The sequence below is a fragment of the Bubalus bubalis genome, chromosome 3 (assembly GCF_019923935.1).
Source record: "Bubalus bubalis isolate 160015118507 breed Murrah chromosome 3, NDDB_SH_1, whole genome shotgun sequence".
In the NCBI taxonomy this organism is placed as follows: domain Eukaryota; kingdom Metazoa; phylum Chordata; class Mammalia; order Artiodactyla; family Bovidae; genus Bubalus; species Bubalus bubalis.
Window position 1 is genome coordinate 11,580,066 of NC_059159.1, and position 27,073 is coordinate 11,607,138.

Below are 27,073 nucleotides of genomic sequence, written 5' to 3' on the forward strand. Positions count from 1 at the left end.
CCAAGACGCGGCCTCCCTGACTCGCCACTTTGCGGAGTGCCTCCCCCACGCGCGTTCGCGGCCGGCGTCCCGCCCCCACCCGATTTCTGCTCCCTTCTTCCTGCGCCACCCCGCCTCCGCCTCCCCGCCCCCAGCACTGCTGTCGCCCCGGCCCCCCAGGCTGTTCCCAGGGCCCCAGCCCGCGCCGCGCCTCCGCCTCCTCCCCCGCGATCGACGGCGCCACGGGCCAATCGCTCCTTGCTGCCGGCCCACAAACCCCGCCCTTGTCCCCGCCCCTTTCCCCAGTCTTCGGAATTCACCAATGGGAAAGACGGCGCGGGGGCGGGGCCTGTCGGTTGCCTAGCAGCAGCGGCTGGGCGGGGGCGGGAGGCCGGGGGTGGTGATCCGGGTGCGGCGGGGGCGGGCGCGCGGGAGGCGGGGCCTCTAGGGGGCGGGGCCTAGTCAACTATAAAGGAGGCCGCCGGCTGGGCGCCGCGCTCCTGGTGCGGTTCCGTGCGCTGTTTGTCAGGTCTCCTCGTCGCTTCCGCAGTCGCCGCTACTTGCGCCCCTGATTTGGTCAGTGGTGCAGCCGGACCAGCACCATGTCACTGTCTCGCTCGGAGGAGATGCACCGGCTCACGGAAAATGTCTACAAGGTGAGCTACGCGCCACACACGCCCTCGCGCCCTCCCGGGGCGGACCCTGGGCCCTCGGGGGTCTTACCGGCGCTGTCGCGGAGACCCAGCGCCGGACCGGCAGAGGTTCGCTCGGGTCCGCTTGCCCCGACAGCCTCTTGCTGCCCCCGCGCGCCCTTCCGTGAGTCTTCCGCGTGCGCGGGGGCCGGAGCCTTCGGACCCGAGTTGAGTAGGTGTGCGGACTGCGGAGTCCGAGGTCTGCGGGGGTCCGGGGCCACGGCTGCCCGTCGCCCTGCGCCCCGTGGTGGCCCCACCGGGCACGGTTACGCAAGCCTAGGGCACTTTTTTCTCAACAGGCTTTCCCTTTCCACAACTCCTTCTCGGTGGATGTGGCCGGGTGGGAGGTCGCGCGCGGGCAGGTTCGATGGGTAGACAGATAATCCGTCATCTTATGTAACCGCGGAGGGAGAAGACTAATTGTGTGGGAGGCTGGCGCGCCCGCCTCTGCTTCTGATGTGTGAGGAGTCGGCTCTCAGCCCCCGGTGCGGAACGCGGGCGTGTGTCGGAGCGCCGGCAGCCCGCCGGACCCTTGCCGCCCCCGCCCGGGGCCGGTTTTGCGCCGCTGTGCACGTTGGCAGACACCCGAGTTTCCTTTTCTTAGCATCCATTTTCTCGGTTTGGACCCCCACCCCCACCAGCACAGAGCCAGGCTCCGGAGGCTCAGGGCTGTTCCAGGCAGCATTTCCTCACGGGAGAGTCGTGCCCTGGGCGGTCCACGCGGGCCTCGTACAAAGCCGGGCTCTGTTTCAAAACTGTGTCTGGGGGTTACGCGAGGGGCCGAGGGGTTTCGGAGTTGATATTTAGGCGGCGGCGGCTGGTTCATGGCGGCGGAGTGGGATTGCAGCGCGCTGGCAGAGCAACAGTTTCTAATTGTGTTAAACAACTACGCTGTGCCTCCTTAGCCAGCGGCCTGCCAAGCCCTCTTTGCGCGGAGGGAGGCCTCTGATGGGCCCTGAGCCTTCAGCTGGAGTCCAGCGCGGCCGCAGTCAATCCCAGCTGCTAATAAAGGTTTTTAAAGTTGCAGCTAGGTCACCTGGAAGAATCTGGAGGCCGGGTCAGGGTGGACTAAGTCAGTTCTGAAGCCATGTTGGAGCTGCTGGTAAACAGGAGTGGAGACTGACGAGGAAGCAGCACGTAAAAGGAACAGCCTCTGGGGTTTTTATGTTTGTATCACGAGAGTCAGTGGCATACGCTTTTTGGTCCTGTTGCTCTGTAAATGGTTGTCAGGGAGGGAGATTTATTAAATTATTAGTCATTAGTTTCATTTCCACTTGCTCATTATTGCAGGGGGTGGAAGAGAAGTGCCAGTCTTGGTCTTTTTTCCCCTCTTTTCCCTGCTTCTTCTCCGAAACCATTAGACAGGAACTTTAATGGCCAGAATTAAGAGGGAGTGCGTGGCGTGGCTTTGCTCTGGGGAACCCCATGGTCGGTCTTAATAAAACTCTTAGAACGGAGCAGTCAGGCATGCTGTTCCAGCGGAGCAGCTTCTGGAGGAAGCAAAGATGTGTTTGCACGTCTGGAGTGAAATCTGTCGGCAGAAAACTATTAGGATCTGAGTGTTTGGGGGTTTGGGGCACACGTTCAGCAAGCTAGTCTGCGTTCTGTGCTCACCAGTCAGCTGATGACTGAGCTCCTATGGGAAGGTGTGGCCGAGACCAGGGACTTTCAGGTTAGACACCTCGGGAAGTGGGCGTCCACAGTGCTGGGTGTCTTACACTCTCTTGGCCAGTTGAGGCTGCGGGGCCAGTGGACAGGTGGGCTTGTGGGTGGTGCTCCCCTGCCACTCTGCGGCTGTGGTGTGGCTCTCTTACGATTTGTGGCTCGTCACTGGGGAGCTCGGGTTCCACAGCAGAGCCAGGACAGGTTGGGTAAGTTTGGCACACTGGCTGGGCAGAATCCAGCCAACACGAGGCATGCTCAGGACACAGCCAAAGCTGCTGTGTGGAGACCCCGGCCAGTCTGGCTGGTCCTCCACCCTAACTCTGTGCCTGGTTTGGTGACTTGTGGGAGAGTGGCAAGGATGTGGCCCTGCTCGGCGTCACCCTGAGCTACAGCTCAGCTGTTTGCTTTGGCCCCTGTCGTATCAGCTGCAGTTCTAAGTGGTGTTTGCCTTGGCAGAGAAGGGAACAGCGGGGACAGCCGGCCTTGGCCTTGCTGATTACAGACGCGAGAATAAAATGTCCACTTTTGCTTCTCCTCCCTGGAAGAATCCGAATCTCAGGATTTAATCTCTCTTCTCGTGGCCCACTTCCCGTGGGAGCTGTGTCCTCAGGGAATTTCATGGAAGATGAAGGGGCAGGAAATGACATTCACTGAGAGTTTACCCTTGGACCCTGGGCCGAGGGACAGGGACTGAAGCTCTCTGGGGGCTTCCTGGGGTAGAGCCTGGGCTGGGCCCCTCGTGATGGGACTACAGGCAGCCCTAGGTGATTGCCTGGGACAAGAGACAGAATTGCAGGGTGGGGATCTGCCTCTGAGAATTAAGCCCAAATTACATTTCTCTTGGGAGAGGCCTCCAAATGTCCCCACGTGCTGCAGCAAGAGGGCTTTCTTTAGCAATTGATCTTAGTCTTCAGCTCCAGGGAGTGATTCTCAGGTTGGTGGTTTTTTCATGGTCCTATGTCTCATGAGAAGCCCTGGCTCCAGGCAACCTTGTGACCGTGGAGAGCGCTGGCTCTGGCACCTTGTGGAGGAAGAGCCCCACAGACCTCCATCCTATCCTGAGGACGTGGGAAGATGGGCACAGACTTTGGCGAAGAAAGTCCCTAGGAAGGCCTCAGGCATGGCTGTTCAGGGTGTCGTGGGCCTTAGGCTTGTGTCACCAGAGGCTGTCTGGTGGTCCTCACTCTCCGGCCGTTGTGGGGAAGCTTGTTGCATCTGTCCTGTGAAGACAGCTGTGGCCAGTAGATTCCTGCAACTGGAGTCCCGTCAGGTTTCATACTGCTAGTGCAAGGTGGTGGGCATCAGCGCTGGCAGAAGGGAGCCCACCTGTGTAGGTCAGAGCCCACTGCTGGCCAGGCCTTGCCCGTCACCCTCCTCCCAGTGTTTAGAGGAGCAGGGGAAAGCAGGAGGCCCCAGGTTCTCTGCTGCCTACCTCAGAACCCCTTCCACTGCTCAGCAGTCACACGGAACTCTTGGCTGCCATCAGGAGCCTGGCACCCAGCATGGACAGGGCTCCATGGGCTCGCAGTTGAGCGTGGTGAAGTGGATGCTCTGACAGGCGCTTCCTTAGCAACAGAAATGCGTGCTGGCAGCAGACCTGAGGCTCTGTGTGTACTTATGTGCGCAGGAACATGCGTGCATATGTTGTCCGTGCAGACAGGTGTGAGTTCAAGCCCATGCATGTACATGTTTGTGTATTCACAAGTATTCTGTGTCCAGGTGAGTTTGTGTGTGCATGCATGTGGGACTTCATTTTGCTATAGAGGCACCTCAGGGTACCCTGTGGAGGTAGCATCTTCCAATAAGACGTGGGGCTTGCTGTCCGAGTAGACTGAGCCGTCCATGCAGCGTGCAGCCCATTCGCCACCACCTGTGTGGCGGCGGCAGCACATCTCCGATCCCCTGGAGTAGCCCGGGCAGCGAAGGGTGCTTTCTCTGTTGCGCTGATTCTGGGCCACCGGCTTCAGCAGCTGTTTGTGCCCAGGTCACGGTCCTGAGGTTGTGGGCCCCTTGGCACAGGACCCTTGCGGCTGCTGGACCTTGCCGGTGTTTGCTAATGGCCATAAAGGAGGGGGCCCGGGGCGTGGTGGCGCTGCAGAGTTCCTCGCAGGCCAGGAGTGCTTTGCCTGCACTGCCATCCCCACTGGTCTCGCCTGGAGAATGTGTCTTTTGTTGGGGAGGCTCCTTGGCTCATGGGACAGACCATGTGCACTTGAGGCTCCGGGCGCTGCCCAGGGCTCTCGGGGCGTCAGTGGGGGCTGCCATGGGAGCCGCGTGTGTGCTTGTTGTTGCCACCTGATTTTAGGTTCCTGAAGCTCACTGAGGGCCTAGAGGTCCTTCTGCCTCCCTCCGTCCCTCCCCAGCACAGGTGGTGCTGGCTGGGCTGCCCAGATTCGGGGGCCTTTCAGGGGAGGACTGGCCGCTGAGCAGAGGACCCTGTCCCCTCCTGAGCAGGAAGGCAGGCTGGCAGGGAGCCCAAGGCCCACCTGGCACTCCCCACCCCTAGTTTGCAGGAGTAGGTCCTGCTCAGGGGAGCCCTGCGTAGGACGGAGGGTTGGCAGACAGGGCTGCCCTTGTCGCTCGGTGGTCCCCCCTCATTCTTGCATGGCTTCTGGGACTGGTGTTGCTCTCCAAGGGCAGCTACACCTGAGCCATGATCTGGTGGGGGTGCCCTGGGCCACCGGTTGGCTACCTGCCTGCCATTCTCTTTTCTCAGCCCTTACGTGCACCGCGCCAGGGCCCATCCTGTGTGGCCTCTGTGCCCAGGTGGTTTCTCTTGATGCCTTGGGGTGGAGAGGCTGTCCTCATTACGGTGCAGGCCTATGCCCACTGGACACCCTGCACCAGGTGCCCAGTGGGGCTGTCAGCGCTCCGCTACTGTCTGCAGCCTGCGGCCCTGGTAATTACAGGCAGGCGTGGACCGTGCCCGCACCTGCCTCCCCTGCCCTCCCCCCGCCCCTGCTCTGATTCATCCTGGTCCTGATGGCACTGCACAGCTGTGAAATAACACAAGGGGCCCCACCAGAGGGGTGGGGCGCCCAAGGGTCTGCACCCAGGGGCTCCAGCAGCAGGCGGGCCTGGGCGGAGGTTGGTGCCCAGGCCTCTCTTACTGGGGAAAATCCTTCTGTCCCCACCTGACATGCTGTCAAGCAGCCAGGTGTGGTGACTTAGGAGCCACGTGGCTCCTGACTGTGGGGGGGCCCCCCGCCTGGAAGTATGGCTGGCATGTGTGTGTCAGTGCTTGGAAGTGGCTGAGCCTCATTTCTGGTTCTGGGGCCCCCGTGTGTGCATCGCTGTGACCATCTCGGTCGTGGGTCTGGTCTCTCAGCTGTTTGCTCCACAGGCAGTAGCCCAGGACCCCTGGAGGTTCTGGAGGCGGTGGCAAGCTCATGTCCCTTCTCAGGGCCTGAAGGTGGGCCAGGGTGTTAGCCAGAAGCACCTGGTGCCGCCGTGTCCTGGGGGCCAAGGGACAGCTGGTGGTGTGCAGCCAGGCCATGCTGAGAGCCAGGGCATCCTGTCTCTCAGAGGTGACCTTGCGCACCTTGGGGACAGGCAGGGGATCTGCACCTGCGACTCAGTGTCCAGTGGGTGTCAACAGGACCCCTTTCTGTCTGCCCAGGGCAGCGGGGTCTCAGGTTGGCACCTCCAGCTGCCCCTGGCCTCTCCTCCCAAGTTTCATCGCAGGAGCCTTGGAAGTCTCCTTGGAAGTCTTGTCTGGTCTTCCACGCCTGCGGGACATTCGGGCACTCCTGCCTCTTCCCCCCTGTCTCTGGCCGTGCGCAGCCTCGCTGGTGGGGTGTGCACAGTGACCAGGATGGGCCTGGATCCCTCCAGGCTTCCCTTGCGGCTCCAGGGGCTGAGCGGGGCCTGGTAGAGCCTGTCCTGACGCTCTGACACCCTGGGCTGTGAGGTGAACAGCCAAAGGGCCTCCTGCAAACCCTCGGGGTGTGTGTGAGAAGGCCATGTGTCCTCTATGACGAGTACCCTGAGTTGTGAGGCGCTGGGAGAGGTTGGACCACAAGGAGGAGTCGGGGCCGCCAGTTGGAACAGAGTGCCTTTTTCTTGCTTGGGAAATTGGTTTTCTAGTTGTGAAACAGTTCTTTTAGAATTATTTGGACAGATGTTTTAAAAGTTCTATGTCAAATGTACATGAAATAAATTGGCAAGATTTTCCTAATACCTCTTCGGATTCAAAGTCTGACTCTAAGGAGCCTTGGTTCAGCTCACAGTTGTTGGGGTCAGAGCATCTGCTGGGCCCCATCTCTGGCCCTCCAGGTGTTGGTCATGGCGGGGTGGGGGGGTTCCTTCCAAGCTCTCAGACTCTTGTTCTGCCACTTTCGTTGCTGACATTTTGTTCCTTGATTTGAGAAGTTTCCCCCATGATAGCCAGGATCTCCGTTCCTTCTTAGTCGCTGAGTGGTGTGTGGACGTAATGTCCCCGCTCAGCCAAGCTGGGGACAGCCATCAGGCAGGCCTGTGTGAGTGACGACACACACGTAACAGGCTGTGAAACTTGCTAGGACCTCACAGGTGTCTGTGCTGTGAAAGAAGTCGACATCTTGCAGAATGGGGGTGGGAGCTTGGTAGGAGAGAGGGCGTGCCCCCACCCCTGGGAGCTAGACTTTCATCCAGCAGGGCGTTTGTGTCTCTAGGAGCCAAGCGTGGGCAGAGCTTACCTGCTGAGCCAGAGTGGCCTTTGTTGTTTCCAGCGGGGCTGTTCAAAGAAGGGGGTGTAGTGAAGGCCGAAGTGTCGCTGATGTGGCCCAGGTGGAGGGAACCAGGGGTCTCTGTACACCCACTGCTCCGCTGAGCCCACTCTGGGGCCAGTGGAGCCCCCTCTGACCTGGAGGACAGCCTGGCAGAAGTGATCTGTTGTCCACACCTCCATTTCTTCCTTCCTGCCCCTCCCACGGAAGTCATGTCGTTTGCACTCCAGGGGACTGATGGCGCTCAGGCCATGGCCAGCCCTGCCCTTGGGGATCCAGGACCTTGCTGGTCACAGCTGGGAGGCAGCCAAGGGCCGCAGTCCAGTCCAGGCAGGAGGCCTGGTTGCAGGCTTCTTGCACAGATCCCACCAGGCAGGAGACTGTGAGGTTGGCTACTGGGGCCCAGATGGTCTCACACGCTCCTCTCATTCTGGCTCTGCTGGGGGAGGTGCTGTGGCCACCTGGGGTTTTGCAGTTGGCTGGTAATTCTGAATGATCGTGTGAAGAGCCTTCAGTGGGTCACTCTGTCCAGGTACCATGCTGGGAGTGGTGTGTGACCTTGTTTATCTCTACACTGCTCCACGAGGGGCCCTGGCCATCCCAGCGGGTGGAGGAGCCTCAGAGATGTGAAGCGGCGTGTCCCAGCCCAGCCCGGGTGCTCGGCTGAGCCCGAGCTGGAGCCAGGCCTACCCTGTGGCTTCAAACCTGTTTTGTTTTCCCACTTGGGAGTCCTTTGGGCTTCAGGTGAGGATCTTCAGCTTCTGTGCCACCGTTTTCTCTTTCACAATTAGCTGGAGCAGAGAACCCTTCCTGGCCACAGGGAGCATTAGGCTTTCAGGATGGAAAGTTCTTGGAGAAGCAAGTAGTCCATGGTGAGGGCCGGGAGGCCCAGGCAAGGCCTCTGTTGTTGCCTTCTGAGTTCCCGAGAGCCGAGGGGCCTGTGTTCCCGCCAGCACGACAGCCTTCTGGGCTGGCTCATTCCACCCAGCGGAGGGAGGCAGGAAGCAAGAGAACAGCTCCAGAGTGTCTGGGGCTGTGTCGTTGCTTGCTCATCGAGGTTCCTCGTCCAGCAAGGAGCCCAGCCTTGTGAAACTCGGATCAGAGCCTTCCCGGGGACAAGGACAGGTCAGCAGCCCTGGAATGTTCTAACCAGTCAAGCAGTAACCAGACAATAAGAGAACTGACGGCTGAGTCTTCACAGGGCGAGCAGGGATTGGTCCAGCCGTCGGGTCTGCTCAGGCTGCCAGACAAAGCACCACGTGTGCTTGAACAACAGACAGGTGCAGCTCCTCTGAAGCCTGGAGGCCGGGATCCAGGTGTGGGCAGGGCAGTTCCTCCCGTGGGCCCTCTCCTGGGCCGTGGAGGCGGACTCCTGCCTGCGTCCTCACGTGGTCGTCCCCCTGTGTGTCTGTGTCCTGATCTTTCCTAAGAAGGCCTAGTTCTGTGCAGTTGGGGTCCATCCCCATGACCTCGTTTTTACCTGCATTGTCTCTGGTGATTGTCTTTGGAGGGCATCTTTACAATGAGATGGTGGGGTTAGGCCTAACACATGAATCTTTAGTTGGGGGGGGGTGCGGGGCTGGAATTCAGTCCCTGACACCAGACAGTCATGGGGCCGCCACCCCAAGGTGCAGCAGGCTGGTACCTAGGAGTCGGCCTGGGTGCTACTGTCTGAATCACAGGGAGCTGTGTGTTTCCAGCCCCTGAAGGTTTTCCATGTTAGTCAGATGGCAGCCCTCAGTTCTTGACACCGTGAGGACTTTCTCAGGAGCATGCTGGCTTTGCCATGAAAGTTACTAGGGGAGCCTGAGCTCCAGCTTAGCACTGGCCTGGGACAGAAAGAGTGGAAGGCATGTGCCCTGGGGCCAGGCCGAGCAGGTGGGGCAGGTATGGCTGGGCCTGGATGCTGGAAGATGTCTGGGGCCTACAGGGCCCTGCCCCACTGAAGTCAGGACCGGCCAGAGGTGCCTCTGGATAGGAAGGAGGTGGCTGGGCTGGAGGGTCCTGTGTTTGGACCCTGCTCTGCGACTCCTGGTCTAATGGATTTGTCCAGTTCCTGTGGCGGTGGCCCTCCCAGTGGGACAGTCCCCAGTCAGTGTTCACTGGACCCCTTCCCCACCCTGAGCCCACTTACGGCTTCCTGCCCCCGGGACCTGTTCCAGGAGGGCTCAGGCTGGAGGCATCTGAGGATCCAGGTCCTAAGAGAGAGCTGGGGTGAGAGCTGGGCATCCTCAGCCCCAGGAGTCAGTGATGGCGCCTAGTCCCTGCAGGGAGTGGGGGACTTGGGGGGCCCTGGGAGCTTGGCTGCTCCTTCCTCAACTTGCGTGGCCCATGCTGTTCCCCCACCCTCGGACTCGGACCAGGGGAATTGGCCTGTTTGTCTCTCTCCTGGTATCGCCTAGCCCGAGGTGCAGGGCCCACAGGGGCAATGGGAAGGGATACCTGCCCCTTGGTCCCTCCTCATGGGAGGCCACTGTGTTCCCCGGTGTCACTCTGGGCTCCGTGCCCAAGACACAAGTTGTCACTTTTTTCTAATGCTGGTGACTTCCCCGGAAGCTGGCGGAGGCTGAGAAACTCCGTTTTGCTACTGGGCAACCCAGGTGCCTTGGTCCCTAAGACCGGGTCCTCTCGCATGCGCCCTCCTGGGGAGGCTGTGGGGAGCTTGGCCGCTCCCTGCCCTCGGGGACCTTGGCCGGTGTCCTCGCTGGAGGTTGTTGGGCTGAGAATGCGCATGTCGGGTGGGGGCTCTTGTCTGTGGGGCATCTCTTGGACATGGGGGCGGGGAGCCTGGGGCCGTTACAGTGAAACCAGCCGCTGTGGAGCACAGTTTGGTGTGTTCTTGTTCCTTTGCGGCCTTTTCTGCAGCCACCGGCAGCTTTGACTCTCCCATCCTCACCCCTCAGGCCATTTCATGTGGAAGTGGAAGCAGCCGCGTCCGCTCAGTTTCTCAAGTGCAAACCTGTTGTCCTCTTCTCTGTGGCTGGAGCCAAGAAAGCTCCAGCTCAAGACCCGCCTCCTCCAGGAAACCCTCCCAGCACTCTCGGAACTTCCCCAATTGGCTTCCTTCCTTTGAGGAAGGTCCCCAGGACAGAGGTCCCAGTTATCATAGCGGGGCACAGGCGGGAGTCACGCAGCGCTGCCCCAAGATGCCAGACTCTGTGTCTCAGGAGGGTGATCCTTCGTGCCCCTCTCACCCCACCCCTCCTTCAGCGTGAGCGGGGCCCTCTGCCCAGAGCCTCACGCGGTCAGTGCTCCTTGAGGGGGGCAGCGGCCTCAGGCGAGGACAGCCCCCTTTGAGGAGTGCCGCCAGCTCCCCCAGCAGAGGTGGATGGTGGCGCCCCACTGGGTGCGAGCTGTTGGCCCGAAGCTAGCGCCTGTTGTGCCTGTGACAGAGGTGGGGCGTGGGTCCGGTGGTCGGCAGTAGTGAGGCAGCCAGGCCCCTCGGGGCGAGTGGATGAGGCACCAGGTGTCCTGGCATCAGCCTCTGCCCTTACGTTGCTAGAACGTGGCTCCTGAGGGAGCCTGGCGCAGGCTGAGTTGCCAGATGGCACCTGGTTCTATCCTGCCTGCCTTGGCGACCCATCCGGAGAACACCAAGGCCTGTATGGAGAGTGGGACAGCCGGGTTGTGTGGCCAGCCTGCATTGAAGCCAGGACTGGCTCTACCAGGACCCAGAAGACGGGCTCTTAGCCTCCCTCAACCTTCTTCTGTCATCCGTAAAGTGGACCGCAACACCCATCACCAGTCCATTGAGGACTCAGGGTGATGAGGGTGTAAGGCCACCTCTCCCCAGGCCATAGGTGGAGTCCAGTGTGGTCTCGTCCCCTGAGTTTGTCCTTCCAAAGGTTGAGCGTGTAGGGAGGGTGCAGCCTGGCTTGGCCGTGGTACACAAGCAGACACCCACGCGTGCACACATGTGCACATGTACGCTGGGCACAGGTGGACCCCCGGACCCATCTTCCTAGACTGCACGAGAACTGGAGGGGAAACAGGAGGCACGTCACTTCCCTGTTTCAGCAGAGGAGCTTTGCTCTTTGTTTGTCGCAGTCCTGCCAGGAAAGTTCCGGAGGGGTTTGTCGCCAGGAGCAAGAGCTGAGGGATAAACGGGATCGCCAGGATGGCGACCAGGGGACCCTGGGCGCGGGCAGAGCCAGAGCACAGTCCCTTGGCAGAGCTCCCTCATTCCTCGTGACCCCAAGGTGGAGACGGGGCTGTGCAGCTGCCCTGTGTCCTCACTGGCCGGGCAGATCTGTGACCCAAGTCAGCCAAAACGGGTGTCACTGCACAGGCACTGGGATGCCCAGGAGCCAGCCGGGCAGGAAGGCCGCGAGGGACCTGCCAACACTGCCCATGCAGCCGGGCCTGGCCCCTCCCACTGATGCCCGTAGAAATGCAGGGCTGGGGGCCCCGGGGCGGGGCGGGGCTGACCCTGCCTTGGAGATTTGCCTTAAGGCCTGGATTCCTGGGACCGCAGGGTGGCAGGTACATGGACTGTGTGACATCTTGGTAAGAGGGCCACCAGGAACTGCGCCAAGCTCTCAAGTGTCTCTGGCAGGGACCCCCTCCTCTCCCTGACCCTTCTGGAGCGTGTGTGCAGTGGGGTGGCAATCCCCGTTTCCCTCTGGCCCCTCATAGATCCTGAGCCAGCCAGGGAGGTAAGTGAAAGAAGATGCTGGTTCTGAGCATGGCGCTCAGCCCAGGACCCCTGCGAGGGGGGCAGGCCCAGTCACTGTGTGCCACAGCGCCACACTTGAAGGGGTTTGGTTTCACTTGCACAGCACAGGTGTGAGTTTGCAGAAGGCGCTGGTCATTGCTCATGTCGCTGGGTCTCCGTCCTGGCTGCAGGGAAGTGGTCTCGGTGCAGGGCCTCTCCTGAGCTCACCCGAGTTCCACAACGGGCGTGAGGTTGGCCTCGTGGTACAGAGAGGTGTGTGCGAGGAGGCCGCTCTCCTGGGTTGGGCTTCTGTTGCACACGTCCTTTGGCGTCAGTAAGGAAGCGAGCTCCCTTCTCCAGTCCCGGCATGTGCTGTGGGTTTGACTCTCAACTCCCTCCATCTTTCCAGTGAAGTCCCCCAGAACGACACCATAGTTCCCTCACTTCCGAGAAAGTAACAGGTAGCGGAGCCCCTGGGCCTCCCTGGCCTGCTCACCGGGCCTCTGTCAGCCTCTGACTTGCCCCTCCAGGGCCCTGCGATGTGTGGAGGTGCTGCCCAGGCCCCTAGTTAGGGGAGCGCTCACTTGCAGTCGGGGTGCCAGGGCCCCACTGCAGGTCTCTGAGGGTGGGTTTGGGCCTGTCACGGGCCTGGGCACAGCATGGCCTCCTGGGTCCAAGTGCATCTGCCCGAGCCCTGGTACAGCCTTGGGCTCAGGCTCTGAGAGGGCCCCCTCTCAGAGGAAAGGCCCCATGGGGAGGAGCCCCACCAGAGGGGCAGGCCCTTCTCAGGCCTCCAGGGTCCTTCCAGACAAGGCGGTCTTGGACCTGACCTGTGTCTGGTGGTCGCAGTTCTGAGCACTCAGTGACCTGGAGGCAGCTGGAAGCCCGCTCTCCCACCAGGGCGGTGTCTGTGAGGAGCTGGAAGGAAGGACAGTTCTTCGGCCAGAGCGGGAGGGCCTCCTGCTTCCCCAGCCCCGCAGCGTTCACGTCTCTGCCCCTGCCTCAGGCAGGCGAGTCAGCGGCACCCATGTGACCAGGCAGTGCCCTGCCCAGGTGGCCTGGCCGGCACCGCAGCGCCCCTCCTGCCCTGCCCCCTCGCACCCACATTCCCCGTGCATGAGCTCAGCTGCTGCACTGAGGAAGCGAAACCTGGCCGCTGTGCCCGCGTGTCACTGGCGGGTGTGGGCGGCCGCAGGCTGTGTGCTGCCATCACTCAGGGTGTGTGGGGCTCTGGTGGGAGCTGCGGAGCCGCCTCTTCTGCCCTGGGGGTGGTCCTAGAGTTCTGCGCCCTGGGTTGGCTCTCACAGGCCCCCACCCGGGGTCCCTGTCTCAGCCCCGTGCCTATCACTGCAGTGAGACACACATCTTACACTGAAACTGCACACACACACGCATACACGTGTGCACGTCTGGAGCACAGAATCGGGGTCAGAAGCTACCCTCACCAGGTCTATACTCTACTTCAGGTCCGTTTCTTTTGAACAGGCAAACACATGCACCCGCCAGCACTTCTCTGCCCCAACACAGGTTTGGGTGGCGTTGAGCAGCGAGGCGGAGGGCTCAGCCAGCCTGTGCGTGCACCCTCGGCAGTCTAACCTGGGGCCCCTCTGCAGCCTCTCTGGAAGCCAGTCCGTTGTCCACTGCCTGGTACCTGACACCCTGTCCTGACTCCCAGGCCCTCCTCGGGTTGGATGAATCTAGACTCAGGTTCTCCCCCAGAGTGGTCTCCAGACCACTGAGCTCCGTCCCTCGTGATGGGGCCAGCTTTCCACTGAACCTTCACCTCTTAGGTTTCTGAGCAGCTCTGAGGGGTCGCCTGCGTCTGAGCAGTCTTGGCTATGATCTGGTCTCCTTGGAGCAGCCAGGGGGTACATTTCCTTTTGAAATGTTTCGGATAGACCCTTGGCTTCCCATCCTGCTTGGGGAAAGAGGCGTCCCCACCACGGGTTGTGAGGCGGGGGGTTGGCCATTACTGCACCACTTCTGCCTGTTCTTCCCTCCCACCACCCTTTCCCTGGCTCCTGCCATCCTGTGCCTCACCCCAGCAGGCCCTGGCCTCGGGGCCTTTGCATGCTCCTGCCTGAAGCCCTCCTCTCTCAACAACATGCTTCTCTCCCCGGTGTCCCCTCCGGCTGAGCTGAGTCCTTCTCTCCTGTTCTCTGGGCATGGGATCCTGCCCATGTGTGACGTGGGCCTGTCTCCCCTCCCAGGACTTTGTCCTCTGGGGTCACTGCTGCATCCCCCGTGTGCCTCAGCCCTGGTGCAGCACATGGCAGGTGCCCACCCCTTTGCCATGTCCAGAAAGGAGGGTGCACCTGCCCTGTGAATTGGGGCACACGTCGGGTGTGACCCCACAGCCCTTCTTGGAATCTGTGTTGGTCCCGCTGACTGAGGGCCAGGAGCACGAAGGAGAGCGGGGCTGGGACTGCCCGTGTGCCAGGTGAGCAGGGGCTGGCACTGCCCATGTTCATGCAGAAGCACCTGGGCCTCCATGGTCTGCCCACAGGGCCAGGCGACTTCCCCTCCCTGGCGGCGTTTGTTTCTTACCCTCAGCGAAGATCAGACGCACATCACGATAACTGACCCGGAGATGTGGGATGTGGCTGAGACGGGGTTTTCCCTTGCGGTGTTCTTACCGGCGGGGGCTGGCACCCAACCGTCAGGGCACATTACCCCGTGGAGCTCACATTTGGCTGTTGTTTGTGTGCGCCTGTTTTTATGCCTTGTAATTAAAACATTTATTTGGCCTTCTCAGTGAAAATCTGATTTCTTCAATCTAAGAACTGGTGCTATTGGCACCAAGACTTGAGTCCATCGGGTGCGCGGATCCAGAGCTGCTGGCTTGTTCATCGTGCGGTGTTTGCAATCAGGCTGAGCATTGCTCTAATCAGAGCTGATGTTTGGTAATTGATGTGCTGAGTGAAGATCGTGGTGGGAGGGGGCTCCAGGCGGCGATGAGCCTTTTGTGTGTGGCCTGCTGGGGGGCCTTCCTCACTGACTCAGCCCTGCCAGACGGGGTAATGGCTCCTCAGCACAGCGTGTCTGAGCGCCAGCTATATGCCGGGTGCGGCCCCACGCGTCCTGCGCATGCTCACTTGTTTGATCTGCCAGGCCCCAACAGAGCAGGTTCTGGCCTTTCCCCCACTGTACAGGTGTTGGTACTGAGGCTCTGGAACGTCACTTGCCAGAGGACATTCAACAGGGACCAAGCTGTGGTTTGGACCCGAAGCCCGGCTGTGGCTTCATGGGCTTGACCCATGTGTGATGCCTGCATGATTTTTCCCTCATCATTCAGGCCTCCAAGAAGCCAGGTGCCTTGCCCCTAATGCTGTTCTCTGCTCTCTTCCAGACCATCATGGAGCAGTTCAACCCCAGCCTGCGGAACTTCATCGCCATGGGCAAGAACTACGAGAAGGCACTGGCAGGTGAGGCTGGGGTCCCTGGCCTGCGGGTGGGAGTGAGGATGCCCGAGCAGGTAGACTGCTTCACGGGCCCTGATGACGGAGGGACGAAGATGTTTTCCAGAAGCCCGATGTGGCTGAGCGAGGGTGTATGCCGTAGGTGCCGCACCACGGAAGCCTGTGATGTTCTGTGCACACCGTGGACATGGGGCCAACTCTAGAAGTGGGCAGGTCAGCCAGCACATTTCAGGCTGATGGCAGTTTATTTTCTGAAAGGAACAACCAAGGACATGTCTCACCCCTGTGGGCTTTCTCTCGGAGTGACGTCACTTCACTCTCAGCCACACAGGTCGACGGCCTTCGGGGAACCCATCACGGCCCGCCTGGGGGCTCCTGCTCACACGCCCTGGCTGCTTGGATATGAGGCACGTGCCTCCTTCTGGGCCGCTCCGTCCTCACCGGGGGACCCCCCCATGAGTTCTGCGTGGACTGGGGTGGGAGGAGGTCTGAAGGTGTCCTCCCCTCCATTTTCCTGGACCTCCCCAAAGGATGGAGCCCCTCAACGGCCCTCGGCCCCTCCAAGGCTAGGCCGGGACCTGCTAGGCTTTCCTGTTGTTTCTTCCAAGGAGCCCACCCTGCTCAGCAGCGGGCACTTCAGCCCCTGGGGCTTGGGGCCCACACGAGCTCCCGGGCTGCAGAGCAGACTGCGTGTACTTAATTGAAAACTACCGAAATAAAATTTGATTGAGATCCCAGTTATAAGCCCCTAACTGGGTTCTAGAGAAAGCGGATTAGAAACTGTAGGTATGGTGGATGCTCCCCACAGCCCCACTCTGGAGGTGCCCTCGTCCTCCTTGCAGCCTGAAGGGCGGTGTGGGGGTGCTCGTCCGATGAAGGGGTTTGTGGGAACACCCAAGGTTTTGAAGGGTCTCTGAGTTCCTGAAGGAAGCTCCGCCCCAGGCAGCGGCCCCCCGGGCTTGGTCCCAGGAAGTCAGCCGGCCTGGAGCTTGCCGTCCAAATCCCCCGCAAAGTCAGGTCCACCTCTGGCTTGAGCAGAAGTTGCCGTGGGAAGTGGTGTGTGAGGCCCCACCCCCCACCCCCAGCCATGCTGCCTTTAGCCTGATTTGAGTGTGTGACTCACCCCCACTTGCACGGCTCAGCTCTGAGACGGAGGATGTTGTCAGAGTCCTCCTCAGCCCAGGCTGGCTGTGGGGGGGTCTTCCTGTCGAATCAACTTCACAGGTCTCCAGCTGGAGGTCGGTGCTCGTCTCGTCAGGGACACCAGGCCTCGTGGTCAGGGCGCACCCTGTAATTTGACTGGATTAGCTCTGGACCTGAGTGGTACACTGTGTCCTTAGAGAAGGTGCTCTCAGCATTGGGAAAAGAGGACATCAACAAGAGACGGGTGGAGGTCCTGCCCCGGCTGGAGCCTGCTGGGCGCAGGAGAGCCGACTGCATGGCAGGCGGGCAGGGCGGCTGAGTAGGTGCCGCAGGTGGTAATTTCCTTGCGAGGGAAGTAACCACTCCCTCCTCTCCTCTCTCAGGTGTGACGTATGCTGCCAAAGGCTATTTTGACGCCCTGGTGAAGATGGGCGAGCTGGCCAGCGAGAGCCAGGGCTCCAAAGAACTCGGTAAGACTCTGAACCGTGGCAGAGACCCCAAAGGTCCTGAAGTCAGATGTCCCCAGGCAGATCAGGGACCCGCCCTGTGTCTGGCCCTTCTTTCAATTGGGATCGTGTCTTCCCTGTCCAGTAAGAAAAGACTTCCTAAACTGATAGACAGACTGTTGTCCTTGGAGCTAGTGAGGGCTGTGGGGTGCATAGGGTGCACCAGGCGGCTCCAGGTCCCCTTACAAGCATGGTGTGGGGACGAGGGGACAGGCAGATCCACGTTTATAGGTGTTTGTGGCAAAACTTGAATTGGCTGGCATAGGGGAGCCATGTGAAAAGGTGGATTCAGATAATGGCCTTTGATGGTGTGGGGAAACATTTCTGGTATAAAAATGAGCAAGAAAAGATACAAACCCATGGCATAGTCTGACCAGATTTTGTAAAAATACCCTGGGAGCACGCTTATCTCATGGATGGAGACCCCAGAAGCTTAACAGGTGGAGTTTCTGGGTGGGGTTCTTTTCTTTCCACTTTTTCTGTGTTTGACACGTTTCCAACAGCAGCTCACATTTCTTTTATAATCGAGGCACACAGTGTGGGATGTAAAGAGCCATGGGCTCCTCGGCGCAACCCCCGGTTCTTGGCAGGTGGGAGGGCGTCTGGTCTCTCTGTGTGCCCATTCATTCTGGCTCCCAGAGGTGCCTGTGTCTTGCCCACTGCGTGGTCGTCAGCAGAACCCGCCCACTCTCGCCAGCAGCCCACCTTCAAACTTCTCACACCATCCTGCCTTGAAAGCCGTGCCGGTCCACCACAGGGCTTTATGGTGCCCTCCACCACTCCCTTGTCTGAGGACACGGTGGCCTGGCTGGCCCCACTGTCCCAGCCCTGAGCCAGCACCGTCCCTGGCAGGCCTGCCAGGTGTGCTGGTGTGTTGACTGCCACCCTGGCAGAGCAACAGCAGCATCTGGGTTTCCCTGAGGCCAGTGTAAAAACCAAAGCAACTACGGGACCTTCCTGGGCTGGGAGCAGGGGCTGGTGACTGTGGAGACGAGGGCAGGCAGCATGAGTGACCGGGGCCAGACTCCTCACAGAGGCCGGGCTCTGCTCACATGGCTGTGGGCCTTTCATCAGTGTCCAGAGAGCTGGCTGGTGTCCAGCTCTGTAGCTCTAGGTGGTGGCGGTTCAGTTGATAAGTCGTGTTCGACTCTCGAGACCCCATGAACTATACAGCCTGCCAGGCTCTTCTGTCCCTGGGACTCTCCAGGCAAGAATACTGAAGTGGGTTGCCATTTTCTTCTCCAGAGGATCCTCCTGACCCAGGGATCAAAGTGGGGTCTCCTGCATTGCAGGCATATTCTTTACCAACTAAGCCACTAGGGAAGACCTCTGTAGCTCTAGAGGGACTCTCGTGGCCTCTTGAGGACACTGAGCCAACCTGCCCTGGACGTCAGGCCAGGGCACCGCTGGTGGGCAGGCCTGCAGGCTGGGCCTGGCTGGTGATATGTTGGATGTTTGGGTGGATGGAGGCCTGAACTCCTTGGTGACCAGTCATGGCTGTAAACCAGCTGGCTCTGAGCTCAGAGGCCACTTGTGGGCCCCGCCTAGTGCTCCTGGGCCTCCCAGCTGTGGTTCCTCAGAGGAAGTTCGGGTGTTGTGTGTGAGCCTGTGTGTTTGTACATGACTCCTGTCTGTGAGAGGGACACTTTTCTTATCATGGTTGATTGTGGCAGCCCGGGGGAGACATGTGTCTTCTCCCTGTGGTCACGCACATGTGCGGAAGGAGAGGGTCTGCCATGGGGAGATCAAGTCCCACGTGGCCCCATAGTGAGGGTGAACATGTGCGAATCTATATGCGATTCTCGAATTTCCCGAAGTCGAAGTCCTTGGGGGTTGTACAGCAGGCCCGGGGAGCGGATGGCAGGCTCCTGCCGTGAAGTCGGCTCGTGGAGGGGGCGGGGCCACACTGGGCGCTGCGGAAGGGGCGTCCCTCCTCCCACCACTCAATTTACTTGCTGGGCTCCAGCCTGAATCCTGGAACTTCTGGTTTACTTGTGGGTTTTTGAAATCTCTCCAGGGGCTTGTGGTGCGTGGGGTCCATCACCAAATGGGAGTTCCCGCTGTGTGTGTCCAGGGATGCGCCAGCCAAGGGGAGACCCTGTTTCCTCCACTCAAGACAGTTCTAACACCAGATGTGGGCGTTCCAGCACCAGCGAGCCCTCCGGTGTCTGAGGACGCCAGCCGGGGGTCGCACAGCTCAGCTCACTTATGACACCGTCTCCCCAGGGCCAGTGCAGACCCTTGTCCCAAAAGACTGCTCCCCCCTCACTCACCCCGAGGCCAGCACGAGTGGAGGGTGCCCGGTTCCCCACACTTCTGTCCAATTTGGCTGTGAATGGGCTTCCCACCACCCCCTCCTCGGGTCTGGCTCTGTGCTGGAACAGCTCACAGAACTCAGGAGCAGGCTTACTGTCTTAAGGATATCATGAAGGACCCAGGTGAGCGGCCAGAGGAGCAGATGCCCAGGGCGAGGTCTGGGAGGGTGCCAAGCACAGGAGCTTTGTCCCTGTGGAGTTGGGGTACCCTACCCTCCCAGTACATAGGTGTGTCCACCACCCTGGAAGCTCTCCAAACCCCGTGTTTAAGGAGTTTCCAGGCATGAGCAGTTGTTAGCTCAGCCTCTAGCCCCTGTCCCAGAGGATGGGGTGGGGCCTCTACTTCTGACGCTGTCTGGGTCTTTCTGGTGACGAGCCCCCATCCAGGAGCCCAGGCAGAGTTGCCTCTGGAACAAAGGACGTTGCTATCACCAGGAGATAATGGGATTAGGAGCTCTATATCAGGAAGTTGTTGGGGGCAGGGGGAGGCAGAGACCAGCGTGCCTTTCTTCTCACATCATCGCTCAATTTTTTCTTTAGGTAACAGCTTTATCAGGACATAATTCACGTGCCATACGGTTACCATTGAAAGTGTTCAACTCTGTGCATTTTAGTATATTCAGGGAGGTGTGCACCCATCACAACTGTCTCATCCCCAAACTTTTCTTCATCCCAGAAATGCAGGCCATCTTCGTTAGCGTCACTCCTGCTCTCCCAGCCCCTGGAAGCCGCTGACCTGGAAGTCTGTGTCCGTGGCTTTACCTGGACGATTTCATACAGAAGAAAGCGGTCACTGACCCGTGGCAACCCATTTGTTTCCAGCTTCTTTGAGTTGACGAACGTGTCTTCGAAGTGCATCCGTGTTGTAGCGTGTGTCCGCTCCACTCTTGATGGCTGAATGAGATCCCCTTGTCCACACAAGGGAATATCATTCCATTCCCCAGCTGATGAACATCAGGGCTGTTTCCACATTTTGACCAGTTTCAACGCTGTTGGTGTCAGCAGTCGGCACAAATGTCTGTGTGGACACTTCATATATCCCTGGAAGGGGAACTGCTGAGTCACACGGTTGGGGTTGAATTTTTATTAAAGCGGCACACACCCGGGTTTAAAAATCAGTCCCCCTGCCCCCACACGCCTGAGGCCCACGTCTCAGCCGTGCGTGTTGCCTGCCTGTGTTTGCTTCCATACATGTAAACGGGCAAGTTTGTGCTGTTTCTTCTGTTTAATTTTGGACATTTTTTAATGAATCTTTCTAGAGGATTTGGATTTAGCATTTTTATATTGCTCCTCTCTCCCCACCCAAGAGAACAATGACAACTTTTGCTTTAATCAGTGCCCAATATAGCCTTTGTACGGTACTGGCGGGAATCCTCAGCTCAGAACAGTCTGCTCACAGCACAGCGGACAGCAGGTCTGAAATGGAAGCATGATGAGACAGACGTGAGCGCACATCTGCCCAGGTAGCACACACCTGCCCAGGTAGTGATCAGCCCCAGGGAACACCTCCTGCTTCTCTCGCTCCAAGCCCACCCCATTCCAGACAACCACTGCCATGCATTCTGCCCTGAGACTTAGAGCGCATTTGCTGGAGTCTCTCTAAATAGACTCACGAAGGGTGTGCTGTGCTCTCTCTGTTTGGCCTCTTTTATCTCATGATTGTTTTGAAAGTCATCCCAGTGTTACACATACCTCCAGACCATCCTGCCTTCACTACGAGTAGTTTCCGCTGTGTGGACATGCCCTATTGTTTATACGTTCTTCTGTTGATGGACATTTGGCTTGTTTCCAGTTTGGGGCATTTCCACATCCACATTTCTCTAATGAACTAATGATGTCGGGCATCTTTCATGTGCTGTTTGCTGTTTATCTTCTTTGGTGAAGTGTCTCTTCAGGTCTTTGTCCCCCTTTTTTGGTTGGGTTTTTGTCTTCTGATTGAGTTGTAAAAGTTCTCTCTGTATTCTAGGTAGAAGTGCTCTGTCAGATACACACTTTGCAAATATTTTCTCCCAGACTCATTGGCCTTTCATTTTTGTCACAGTAGTTTTAGAACAGAAATGTTTAGTTTTAATGAAGTCCAGTTGAGTGATATTTTTTTTTTCCTGAACTGTGGTCCATAGGTTTTCATTACTATTTTGACAGCTTTGTTTTTCCTAGAGGTAATAATTGCCTGCCTTCATCTGCATAGTTGTCAGTTTGCAATCATGAACTCAGTCCCAAACCCGAGAACCCGAGACTGCACTCTGGGGTTCCTCCCAGCTGGCGGTGGTCCCGTTAACCTGGCTGCTTCTCCCCATCTTAGAACCTGCCTCCTGGAGCCCCCTCACCCCCCCAGGGCCAGTGGCTGGGCTGTGCATGCATGGGACACCCTTCTCCAACCTGGGACTGTATTTTCTGCATCCTGGGTCCTGTCTTACTCCCTCAATTAGGGCGACCATCCTTCTTTTTAGTGGTTCCTCAGCAGGAAAAGGGGAAACATATTTCTGAACGCATGTCTGTCTGTAGATGCTTCTGTCTCACGCTGATGGCTTAGAATTCCAGGTGGAAGTTCACACCCCTCAGAGTTGGAAGGCATCGCTTCCTTTCCTCTGACTCCCGGTGTTGCTGTCTTCAGTGCCTTGGTGACTTCTTTTTTTTAATGTGAGTTTTATGTTTTTCCCCTCCTGGAAGCTTTTGAGGTCCTTATCCTTGGGTAGGTGCTGTGAAATTTCCAGACATCGCTCCAGTGTGTATGTTGAGGGAGGGCCCCGGGGGGCCTGGAGAACGAAGCATCCCAAGGGTGGAGGAGGCATGCGGCCTCCTGGGGCCATGGGAGGGATAACAGGCCGGAGTTAAGCTGCAGCCCCGAACTGAGGACAGCAAGGGCACCGGGAGGGGTGGAGGACAGGAGCAAGGGACGTCCACCAGTGCAGGGTGGACGAGAAGGAGGCATCCTGGGAGGAGTGGGAAAGCCTGGAGCCAAGGAGGGGAGCAAGGCTGAGGGTGGGGTGGGGCTTCGCCCTTGGGACTCCAGGTTTGTGCAGCCTGCTTGTCTCTGCACTGGGATCCACCCGTTGGCAGCAGCAGGCGCTGCACTTTCACGGCTGAGGAATATTCCATGAACATGTGACGAACACCGTGTGTTTCTCGGTCCTTTCGTTCAGTGCCCAGCTTATTCCCTGGAATGAGGGCTAGAGGGGTTGCCGCTCTGAACGAGCTGGTCCTTGGGACCGTGATGCCAACCAAGCCCACCACAGGTGACCTCCACGCGGTTCCACAACAGCCACGTCCTGGGTCTCTCCTTCCTGGCCTCGCCGTCCTCCCACATGACCCATGTGATGATCCACAGTGCTCCCATCTGAGTGAGGCTGGGCACCACTGCCTTCTCCTCCTGTGCCCTCGTGCCCTCCTCTGTGTGGGCGAGTCCTGCCCTGCAGGCCACCCCACTCCCAGGTGCCAAGGCAGCAGCTCTGGTCCACCTGGCTCCTGAACGGGAGGGGAAGACCAACCCAGGACCAGCATCTTGGACATAGCAGAATGACAGTTGCACCCGGTTACAGCTCGGGGTGTGCTGGGCACCCATGTACCAGGGGTGGGCGATCCAGCCCAGGGGGGTGCCTACACTGGGGCTGCCCTGCAGTGACCTGCTGAGAAAGCCAAGGACTCCGGGTCCTTCTGCACTGCTTGCTTCTGCTCCCTGCTTGAAGACTCTGGTAGAAATGGTAGAGATTTTCAGATTTGGGACCCTTTGCTCGTGGCTGTAATGTGGCAGGGATGGGGTACGCTAGTGCATTTTGGCCACTATCTGACAGTGAAACTGTTGCTTAGGAAACATGCTCTTGGCAGCTCCTTGGTCCCATTGGCTCTGCCTATGGCCCTGGGCATCTGCAGGAGCTCCCCCTCCCCCAGTGCTGATCAGGACCCCAGGGAGGGGGCCTGTGCTGATGCCGAATGATCCTGAATCTTGGACATTCATCGGCAGACTGTTTGGTCTGGCACATGCCCATGTTTATAGATGTCTATAACATTTGAAGAGAACTTTTATTCCCTGACTATTCTCTGATTCTGGGTGCAAGCTTCCTAACTGTTCAGATCTTCAGTAATTCCACTTCCTAATTAGTAAGTAAAAGAAGTGTCCCTCTTACTCCCTGGGATGGTGGGCTCCTTGGTTTCTCTGTGTGGTTTTTGTGTTACCGAGCGTGTAAATTGCGAGTTGCACACAGCTGTGTTTTCCTGACGAGCTGAACTTTGTGAGGGGACCCCTGTCCCCACCAGTCCTGTTTTCAGCCTGTTTTGTTTCATGCCAAGTTCGTTTTCCTCCGCCCTTCCTGTCTGCAACCCTGGGGAAAAGCTCAGTTTCTGACCACGTTCTTCTCAACAGACCTTCCTCTTCTGGGTGGGAGGGAAGAGGTGTGGAACCTCTGCTTTGCCAGGGATGAACCAGAGCCCTCAAGGGGCGAGTGCCTCTGGGGAAGCGGCGCCCCAGCCGAGGTGTGGTGGCGGCCTGGAGGGAGCTCTGTTCACACTGGCGGCATCCCGGGCTGGGCGCCGCGCTCCTGACCAGGAACATCATCTTGATGGGGCTTTGTCTGCCTTCTCATGGCCCGCTTCCCGCCGGGGTTCCTCTGGGTGTGGCCCCTGGCGGCTGTGGGGTCAAGGATTGCCAGCCAAGCAGTGGCAGACACCCTGGCCACTCCCCGGTCACCCTCCTTCTCTGTCAATCCCTGCCCCGTTCTTCCGGTTCTTCCTGCCTTTTCTTTCCCACGAAGGGCAGGAGCCGTTTTCTTTCCCACGTAGGGCTCAGGCTCTGCTCCCGGGGCTGGCAGCCTGCTAAGACGCTGTGGGATTCAGCCATGCCGACCCTGAGTGGACCGAACCCCCTCATCTTCCTGCAAGCCCTGTGCCTTGTCCTTCCTGTGTAGAGTAAGGATCTTGAGCAGCACAGTGCCCCCAACACTTGCATCACAGTGTACTCCCTGGAGCTGGACCTCTCATTGCGGGGGCAGAGGCTTCCGCTGTGCAGTCTCCTGCTGTGAGCAAGGCTGAGGCCCGTGGAGGTCAGAGGTCAGAGCCCAGTCCCCGTGCTGTAGCCGAGCAGCAGGCAGCTGTCCCTTTGTTCCCCTTCCCCATGGAGAGCGAGTGGCTGCTCCACCTTTGGTCCAACGGCCGGGAAGGTGGTCTGAGGCTGCAGCCGCAGACCTCACAATGGAGACGGCCTCTCATCCTCACTCCACTCGGCTCTGGATCGGCTTTGATAGGCAGGTGGCTTAGCCAGGGTGCCGAGACGGCCGCCTTTCCCATCGCCTCACCTCCCTCTTGTCCCCCGCTGGCAGCCACCCACACTTGCAGTCAGCGTGTCCCCGGACTGCCATCCTCCCTGCTCTGTCCAGGCATGCCCGGGACCTCCCGCGGCGGGGGATGACGTCTTTGATCTGTGTACTTCGGTCCAAGACCCCATCTGCTCCCTCTCCTCATTGCTTTCGGCAGCTCAGGGCAGAAGGCGTATGCCGTCTGGGTTCAAGGCTCTAAACCAGTCCCCGGTGTGTGCAAACCTGTGCCTTCCCCAGGCCAGGGAGCGAAGAGGGTGACCCCAATCACAGCGCTCCATGGAGGCTTACGCTCCAAGTTCATAGACCACGAATTTGGGGGGTTGCTGAGATCTAAGAGTGAAAACATTCATTTCTCCTGCTTCTCCATCTGCCTGGAGGCTGCAGGGTAGAGGGGGCAGGTGTCCCCTTGCTGGTCCCACCCCTCCAACACCCCTCCCAGCCTGAGATGCCAGCGTGGTGGGGAGACTGAGGCAGAGCGCGGGTCTGTGCTCCGGTGTGGGCTCGGGGAGGTCAGGTCTCCGGGTCAACTCCTTTAGCCCTGGAGGCGGCCAGTGCAGGAGCCATCCCGCCCTAGGTACTGTCGGCAGTGCCGTGTCCCCTCCAGGCTCTCCCGCTGCCTTAAACTTTAAGTAACAGGGCCCCTCAACCATGTCAAAGCAGAGAGAGCAGGTGGGGACCCCCCAGTGCCTGTCCCCTGCTGGCAGAGACCAGGTATGGCGTCTCACCCATGCCCTGTGACTGCTCCCCTGGGGCGAGCACAGTGGCCCCTCCTCACTTCTCCACCCAGCCTCCGTGCGAGCTGTCCCTAAGCCCTGCTGCAAGCGCAGGTCCCCCAGTCCAGGCAGTGGGCAGGCTGGCCTCCGGGCCCTCTGTTCCACCCTCACGTCCACTTGTGCAGAATCAGCGTCTGTCCTGCTTGCTGGTTTCTTCCCCAGTGTTGGCTCCTGGGGGTGCCCCTGCGGATTGTGATCTGGTTCTTTGTGCAGGCGAGGCCGCCATCCCATCCCCCTGACAGCCATGCCACCATGTACAGAAGCCCCCAGGGAGCTGGCACACCTGAGCACGTCCTGCCCACTGGGCAGCCGTCTGCAGCCAGGCCCCTGGCTCTGCTCCCCAAAGCGACTGTGCAGAGTGGGGCTGAGCCCAGCACGGGCAGGAGTGGGAGGTGGAGGCCAGGGTCCCCGTGCACCCGGGCTCTGGGCACAGGGTGTACACATGGGCAGGTGGCTCAGGCGCTCTGTGCTGGAATCGTTCATGTGAGATGGGGTCAGCTAGCTCCTCTGGCTGTGCAGGAGGCTGAAGTGACACCCCCCACAAACACTCTAGGCTTTCCTGGCCGTCAGTGCTGACATGAGGCCGTCATTTGCAGCAAAGGCCCAGCCTGCCCGGAGCCCTGTCTCCTCAGCGTGTGGCCGAGTTTCACGGCGGGCCCATCCCTCCAGAGCCACTGTCCGGGCCTGTGCTCAGGGCCTCAGCCTGGCCATCTTGTCCATCTGCAGCTGAGGGCCAGCGACCGAGCAGCTGTTTTGTTTGGCCCTCACCATCTCCTGAGGCCTCTGTTGTGTTCTCTGCCTTTGAAGAGCCCGCTTGTTTGTGAACCCAGGCATGTTCATGCTTGCAGGCGCCCTGAGTACCCAGATCTGTCCTGATGCCCAGGAGAGGGCAGGAGCTCCCTGCTGGGCGGGGCCTTGGGGCGGGAGGTGGCTCCCCTGCCCCTGAAACTGGGCCAGGTTTGGCAGTGAGTCACTGGATTAAGGTGTGGCCTGAACACTCCTCTGAGCGTTTGGCTGCTGTCCATGCCTGGCTGCCCAAGTGAAGAACAGAGGCAGGCCATCCCATGCCACCTTTGGAGACTTGCCCTGTGGGACCCGGCTACCTTTTCTGGTTCCTGCCGATGCCGCCAACTTGCCCACAACTGCCTCATGCTTAGCAGCGTGAGGTGGCCAGTCCCTGTACGTGGGTCATTGCAGTGCAGGGGCCACATGGCCCCAAGGACCTTTGCAACTGTTGCCGGGTGATTCTGTTCACAGAGATGGTTCTGAGATGGCACCACAGGCTGGGGGCTGCCTGCCAGGTTGGCTCCTGTGCCCTCCAGGAGGCTGTCAGGCTACATCATGGTCCCTTCCACGTAAGGCAGAGCCGGCCACACCTGGCCGGGGAGCCCGAATGTGTCCCAGCCTCCCCTGCAGGTGGCTGACAGTCTATCACGTCCACCTGCTGTCAGACCCTAACAGTAGGACCTGACTGTGCCTGCTGGACCCTCCTGACAAGACGCCGCTTGGAGGACTTACTAGACCCCACAGTGGGAGCTGTGTTCATTTCACATCCCTGAGGGTCCCCACTCGGGACCGTGTCGCCCCACACTGTGGTTCCATGCTGGCCACAGGCCTCTGTGCAGGACGGCGTCCCCAGGCCAGCCTGGAGTGGACTTCTCACCTGCATCCTGCCTTCACCTGCCCTTCACAGCTGAAGCGCCACAGAGCGTGGAGGAGCTGTCCCTCAGCCCCGGGAGGAGTGGCTGGCACGCAGACAGTCACTGGAGCCCCAGGACCACGCTCTCTGCTCTCGTAGCCTCCTTCAGGCCTCTTGACACCAGGCAGGACTTTGGCGGCCTCTCTGTCTCCCAGTTTGGCTTTGTGTGGATGCTAGACAGATCAGAGGGGCTGAGCAGGGATGGGGAGCTGC

At 59.4% G+C, this 27,073-nt stretch overlaps 1 protein-coding gene across 5 annotated transcripts in view; it reads left to right on the forward strand.

Annotated features, from left to right (window-relative positions):
* Positions 1–456: 456 nt before the first annotated feature.
* Positions 457–27,073, forward strand: part of BAIAP2 (BAR/IMD domain containing adaptor protein 2) — a 63,900-nt gene continuing 37,283 nt past the window's right edge. For 4 of the 5 annotated variants that reach the window (XM_006064176.3, XM_006064173.3, XM_006064177.3 and 1 more), the window contains exons 1-3: positions 458–635; positions 15,046–15,121; positions 16,642–16,728. In XM_006064176.3, coding sequence (XP_006064238.1) covers positions 582–635; positions 15,046–15,121; positions 16,642–16,728 — 217 coding nt within the window. In that variant the 5' untranslated portion in view covers positions 458–581. Of the gene's footprint in view, positions 636–15,045; positions 15,122–16,641; positions 16,729–27,073 lie in introns of all 5 variants that reach the window. The other variant, XM_044938680.1, reaches the window with a different exon arrangement.